Raw genomic sequence first — 6597 nt, 5'->3', positions numbered from 1 at the left:
TACAGATGCAGTTGGATGACGGTCTGTGATCTTTGTTGTAATGCCCAATCAATCTCATAGTATTCATCTTGTCTAGTATTTGCATCCTTGTGTGCATTCTCATGTGTCAATTGCCCAGCTGTAATTTGTTTACCCAACACTGTATTGTCTTGTGGAGAGACACCTCTAGTGAACCGTGGACCCCGGTCCTTCTCTTTATTATTGCTATAAACCAGTTGTTTCCTGTTTTGCTGTTTCCTTTACTGCAAGCATCCTCTTTCCATTCGATACAATCAATCCTTTATTTTCAGCAAGGCCAGTGGGATTGACAACCTCACTGTCTAGTTGGGGCAAAGTAATTTGGTTGTGTTGTGCAGGTCTCTGCTTCAACCTTGGTGCCATTCTTTGTTTCCTACTGGTCGATTAAACCTTGGTTTCATAACTGAGGGGAATACTTGTTGATGTCTACATCACCACCTTCCTCTTGGGGTTTCCCAACTCGACTGACATCATCAAGCTCCTCCGCCGCCCCGCGAGCTCCTCCTCCGCTGCTGCTACGCTCGCGTCCAGATCACCACAATGAGACGGGTGGAGCAGCCGCTCCACTTTTTCCTCTCTTTTTTCCTTGCCCTGATTCCTCCTTCGAGACGGGTGGAGCTGCTGCCGCTCTGATTCCAACCACACGATGATTCCTCCATGCTCTAATTCCTCCATGATTTGCTCCCAATCGCACAGGTGGAGCTGCTGCTCTTGCTTTGATTCTTGCATGGAGACGGGCCAAGCTACTGCTGCTCTAGTTCCAATCGCACGGTCAGTACGGGACTGGATGCGAGCGGAGGAGTTCCTCCTCGCCATGGCCGAGCAGGGACGTGGTCAACCGCCTCTCTCGGTGCTGCTCCAATCTTTAATCTGCCCCACGACTTGATTTTTCATCTTGATTCCTCTTAATTTTACTACTAGTTTGTATCGATTTGTGGCTACAAAAATTGGACCAAATCAGAGGACACGGCGGGCGCTCTTGGTCGGACTTCGGGGACTGGACCGCCAACGCGTCACCTGACGCAGAAGGCTGGGCCCGCGAGGTGCAGGACCCCGGGGAGTAGCTGTCGGAAGTGGACATCGTCATCTCGCTGCAGCGGAGCTGCTCCACCTCGCCCTACTGTGATCTTGGCGACGACGTCCTGAACGGCGTCAGCCCCAAATACTCAGCGAGGAGGTCGAGAACGACATGGGGTTTCCATTCCCGGCGCTCGATGAGGACGACATCGACGGCGAGGCAGGGCAGGCATGATGTTTCGGACTTCTGACGAAACTGAAACTGCACTGATGCAGGCCGGGGCGGACAATTTGGGGTACACCGCTGGGGCATCGACCAAAAATTACCTCCGACGCAAAACGTCCGGCCCGTGACCCATCCGGACAAAAACGGACGGTTTGGGTAGTCCGGATGGGGGTGGCCGGTGCGGATGCCCTAACCATCTATCCAAGGTTACTTTGCAGAATTATTCACGTAAGTTATGCAAATTGACACAATATAATTCAGGGTATTTTCAATTAAACCTAGGTCAAATGACGAAATTGCACCCACTGAATGTGGGCCGGCTGGGTCGAAGCAACCGGTTCGACCGAGCCGGTCAACCCAGTCCACGCCCCGCGTCGTCCTCCCCTTCTCCTCTTCCTCGCTCTTGCGACCGAAATCGCCGCCGCCGCCGCCGCTCAACCCCGGCCGCCTCCGGTGGTTTCTGCCGCCGTCGCCTAGCGCGAACGACGCACCTAGCCGCCCTTTATCACCTCCTCCTCTTAGATTTTCCGGGCGCCTCCTCGTGCGGCTGTGCCCTACTCCGCATGGGAGCTAGGGTTTGCGCCCCTCGTCGGAGTTGAACTCCGGCGGCCGTCCTGGTGCTCGGGTGGTCATGGTCGCCGCCCCCTCCCCCGCCCTAACCGCCGCGGACGCGAGGCAGGCCGCGGCGAGGAAGAAGGAGGACGACGACGAGGAGGTCGTCTGCTTCATCTGCTTCGACGGTGGAGACCTCGTCGTCTGCGATTGGAGGTGCGACGCCGCAGTGCGCGACTTCTTCCTGATTGCAGTCAGTGCCGCCGCCGTCTCCAAGCTGCAGAGTCCCGTTCCTTTCCGCCCGTGCGTTTCCTCAGCGTGAGATCGATCGGGATGTCCCTAATCTACTGTGTGTACTTTTAACTGAATTTCCGACAGTGCGTTTGCTCAGCGTGAGATGGATCATCGAGGTTAGTGTGCCAGCACCGCACTCTGCTCAGCGTGAGATTTCCGACAGTTAACTAATTAGTCTTATGAGCTTTATTAGTGCACTACATGGTTACATCGCTCTGCAATTCTGCATTTCTTTACTTCTGATATCCTCGCTTTTCTCCATACTTGTTTAGCGGTATATTTAACTGTAAATGATAACAATATTCTGTGCATTTATGCACTTCTTTAGTAGGCAAGAACGCTAGGTAAAGAAATGATGTAAATCTCCTTCGTCTATTTATACAAGGACATGGTAACCGCCCCAGTTTCTTTATTAGTGAAACCAAACATCTGGCTCAATACATCAATCTATGGGCATAGACATTTGTAGGGGTTTACACCTTATGTGCTATTCTTTTGCAGATCGGCAGAAATAGCCTTAGCCAATTCCAAATAATGAAAGTTCAAAACAGGCAAACTAAAACGTTTGCTGCTATATGATACACACTGAATACACCCAGATAGCCTTCTTTTGTTTGTGTTGTGATCTGCCGATTCCTGTTTTAGCAATCCTTATTTGTTGATTCAAAGTCACAGAGTTATTGAAGTTAGGTTTCTCGTAGCTACACGGGCAGGCTGCTTAGCATTGCACTAACTAGTTTGGTGGTAGAAAAGTTTCTGTTCCAGTTCTTCCCTATGTTGGTCTTCACTTGCTATTTTCAACAGCCACATGAACTTAATGTATTCTTTTTTTATTCAGTTGCCACACGTGCTGCCATCTGAAAAAGCATTTTATGCTGCTGTATCTTCCCTTGGCATCTACAGCAAAGATGTTTACGATGGAAAGGGGCTATTTAGCGCCGCTTGTGTTTGGTGGTAAGTTTCTTTATTTTTTTCCTTCCACGGAACTAATTAAAACAAGTTAGAGCAGAATTATGGCAGAAACAAGAGACTATTGTTGTTATATGTTCTTAAATTATTAGAGTTTCCTTACCAATACATTTGCAATATGGTTCGTTCCTACTCTGATGCTTGCTCTCTTGATGCCAGGATGTTTCGTGCTTATGGACATGACAAAGTCTGGGTTTTGGATGGAGGTTTGCCCCAGTGGCGTGCTTCTGGGTATGGCGTGGAATCAAGTGCCTCCAGCGATGCTATCTTAAAAGCTAGTGCTGCTAGTGAAGCAATCGAGAAGGTTTACCAGGGGCAGTCGGTAACTTTTTCTATTCTTCTCTTCTATGTTTTATGCTACAGTAATAACCATACTTCGCTGAATTAAATCACACCATGAGTCTATTTGATCATTTGCTTTCAGTCTGTCATGGTTTGCTGAAGAATGTTCTTTTGACATCATTGTTTTTCTATACTGAGCTGAAGCTTGCTGCTTCCAGGACATGGATAGAGGAGATTATTTTGAATTAAGTTTGGGCAAAAAAGACCTGGACAGATCAAAGAAATACATCCAGACGTTGCAGGTATCACCATATTCCATTGCTATTACTATATTTGTATTAGTACCCCGATATTAGTATGTGGTTCATTTTCCAGATTTGATATTAGTAGCCTGAGAAATAATATATTGGAAAAACTTAAATTTATTGGAAAAACATTTGCTGTTGGACAGTTATGATTTTTAGTGTCTACGCTGATGGTTTCATATTCAGTTGTTGTGATGATGGTAATTGTTATGATTTAGTCATTTACATTGATCTGTAGCTGCTGTAGTGGATTATTACATGATTGTGGACCATGATATGCTCAGTTTTACACATGTAAAATATAGATTTCCCAGTGGCATGTGTATTGAGATGCCTTACTTGTTCGTCTATTGATTACTTGGTTATTTGTGACTTCTGCTGCTCTAGTGCTTGCTTTAGATGATCTGATTTTCAATAAGTGCATGTTATAACACTAAAAACATTATGATCATCAAAGTAGTGTACTCTCTTGCCAAGTATTTCTCAGTACAGGAGTTCAGTTAGTGATATTGCTCTGTTAATTCACAACTACATGAAGTACCATATAACTTGAGAAATCATCAACTCTGATCCTAGCTGCAACTACTTCACAAAGTTGGGACTGAAACCAACTTTCTGTTAATTCACAAAGTTGTCTATTTTCTCTTTCTATTCTGATCTTTCTGTTAAAGTGTTATTGTATTTACTATGCACATCGGGGCCAAGAGGCTGTCTACAAGCCTAGAACTCGAGTGTAACTTGCTTCTTGTCAAGCTTATTTTCTTTCAGAGTTAAATTGCGTTAAATATTTCTTCTGGCCATTAATTTTCTTGTCGAGCTGTCGCGTGTGGAGGAGCAGGCGAGCTGCTGCTGCTGGAGATCATGTGCTCCTGCTAGATCTTCATTGTTAGGTCGAAACTGAATGTTGGTGTGGTTGGTTTTGATTTGAATTGTAAACGGAATGCCGTGGTTGATTTGAAATCTAAATTGAAATGTACTGTTTATAGCTGTTGTACTATCTGTGTAAAAGCATGGCTGTAATGGTTTTGTATTGGAAATGGTGCATGAAAAGTGCCTCTAATATAACTATAGTAGGCACTATTGAATTTGTCTTAGAAGGAATAAAGAGGCAATATTAATAGTGCCTCCACATGTTGCTTTAGAAGGCATTTTTGAAATTGCCTACAAAGATAAATATAGACAATCTAAATAGTGCCTCTAAATCTCACTTTAGAAGGCACTTTTGAAATTGCCTAGAAAGAAATAAAGAGGTAATATCACTAGTGCCTTCCTCTAACTTTAGAAGGCACTTTTCATGTTGCCCCTAAAGATATATAGAGGCAAAATCAATAGTGCCTCTAAATCTCACTTTAGAAGGCACTTTTTAGGAGTGTCACTAAATACCTTTCTAGTCTAAACATTCCCTAGCACTTTTTTTATGCCTTTAGAAACAATTATAGGCACTTTTGATACTTTAGAAGGCACTTTTGAGTGCCATCTATTTGAGGACGTGGTGTAGTGCTCCCTCTGTATCTAGTCCTCTTTTAGTGTGTACGTTCAAGCGACGTACACACTAAAAGAGGACTAGATACATTGCTTCACAAAGCTAAAACATCTTATATTTTGGGACGGAGTGAGCAATTCATAAGTGTAATTTTTTCCTTATATGACACTGCCGTTTGATCCGTCTGTCATGTCATTCCGTCAAATGTTTTTAGGGTGGACTAAAATACCCTTGACGTCTAGGAAGGAGACGCACTGGGCATCGGCGTGCTTGCCGACGAGCACGGGGGGCCTAGTCCAGTGAGAAGGCGTGCGGTGCAGTGCTCGTGGCCTGCCTACATCCAGCAATGAGGTGTGCTGGCGGAGCAGCAGGATGGGCGAGGCGTGAGATTAGGATCAGTAGCTGGATGCTCTTGCATGTACTTTAGATCGATAAAAAAAAGAACGAAAAAACAAAAGAGCCGCAGGATGTTAATTTGCGCACAAACTCTCTCTCGCAATCCAGTTTCAGTGCTTTGTCTTCAGGTTGTTAGCAGCTAGTCACGGTTCGGCGACTACAGCGCGTCCCTCCTGTCCTACCTACGTCGTCCCGCCTGTATGCGTGCTGGACTTCTGCTTTTAGCCGACGCACGTAAACAGTACTGTGTTGTTGAAATAAAATTGATTCCATGACTAGCTAACATGTTTTGGGCCCTGTTTGGTATTTTAACCCTGAGCAATACAACAACATTTGTTTTGTAATTTGTTTGTCACTAGGGGCAAAAGCATCTTTCTAGTCTTCAACTAACACTGTTGCTATCAAAATGCACTAGTCTCATATAAGGCAAAAATATTTACACTACGTGTCAAATAAGGGAGTGAAAAAGTTTCGTGTCAAATAAGGAATCATATTTGGAAGTAGTGTCAAATGAGGAATTCTCTCCATTTTTAGAGCTGTTTTAAGATACCCTCAAATGAATAACAACCATTCATTTGAGTGGATCTAAAGGCCCTAAATATATTATACTAGTGCTAAAAAGAAGACTAGTATAAATTATACTACTCATCAAATCAGCACTAGTATAACAGGCCGGTGTCGGGGCCCGGCCCAAAATCCTTCCAGCCCCAACGTAGCGCCGCCCGACCCCAGACCTGGTCAACTTCATTCATCGATCCCAAATCTCATCCTAAATCCCGTCTGTCCCCTCCAACCCCTCCTTCGCATCGCCTCCTTAGTCCGGCGTTCGTCGTCGTCGAGCGCGTTCCTTCGGGATATATGCCACGAGTATCGGATCGGAGTGCTGAGGAAGGCGGCGCCCTTGACCTGGCGGCAGGAGTCGGCGGAGGCGGTGTCCGCCGTGCTGCTGGGGTGGCCATGGCCTTCCTTGGCTCGTGCAGGATTGTTGGTTCGGCTGGCCCCGGCTATGTGGAAGACGGCCGATGCGGCGGCCGTGGTGATCCAGCACCCCCGCG

General features: G+C 45.9%; 1 protein-coding gene across 4 annotated transcripts; it reads left to right on the top strand.

The window, feature by feature from the left end:
* The first annotated feature begins 1603 nt into the window (after positions 1 to 1603).
* On the top strand, positions 1604 to 5477 carry LOC123053701 (thiosulfate/3-mercaptopyruvate sulfurtransferase 1, mitochondrial). Of its 4 annotated transcripts, none has more exons than XM_044477230.1 (4): positions 1604 to 3061; positions 3236 to 3398; positions 3577 to 3660; positions 5361 to 5477. In XM_044477230.1, the coding sequence occupies exons 1-4, from the start codon at positions 2916 to 2918 to the stop codon at positions 5379 to 5381; spliced, it is 414 nt and encodes a 137-aa protein (XP_044333165.1). In that variant the 5' UTR covers positions 1604 to 2915; the 3' UTR covers positions 5382 to 5477. The 4 variants fall into 4 exon arrangements, with proteins under 4 accessions (XP_044333165.1, XP_044333166.1, XP_044333164.1 ...); XM_044477231.1 differs by lacking the exon at positions 5361 to 5477 and adding an exon at positions 4432 to 4696 and having other exon boundaries at positions 1605 to 3061; XM_044477229.1 differs by lacking the exon at positions 5361 to 5477 and adding an exon at positions 4417 to 4696 and having other exon boundaries at positions 1605 to 3061.
* Positions 5478 to 6597: the final 1120 nt, after the last annotated feature.

Source organism: Triticum aestivum, chromosome 2D (assembly GCF_018294505.1).
Source record: "Triticum aestivum cultivar Chinese Spring chromosome 2D, IWGSC CS RefSeq v2.1, whole genome shotgun sequence".
Classification (NCBI taxonomy): Eukaryota; Viridiplantae; Streptophyta; class Magnoliopsida; order Poales; family Poaceae; genus Triticum; species Triticum aestivum.
The sequence above is the reverse complement of the archived record's forward strand: the minus strand, read 5'-3'. Positions and strand labels throughout refer to the sequence as shown.

Excerpts from the sequence above, each read along its gene's own strand:
- LOC123053701 (XM_044477228.1), top strand. The coding sequence starts at position 2,916 with ATGAACTTAATGTATTCTTTTTTTATTCAGTTGCCACACGTGCTGCCA. Across the intron at positions 3,062-3,235 it reads AGCGCCGCTTGTGTTTGGTG|GATGTTTCGTGCTTATGGAC; the intron begins GTAAGTTTCTTT and ends TCTTGATGCCAG. Across the intron at positions 3,399-3,576 it reads AGGTTTACCAGGGGCAGTCG|GACATGGATAGAGGAGATTA; the intron begins GTAACTTTTTCT and ends TGCTGCTTCCAG.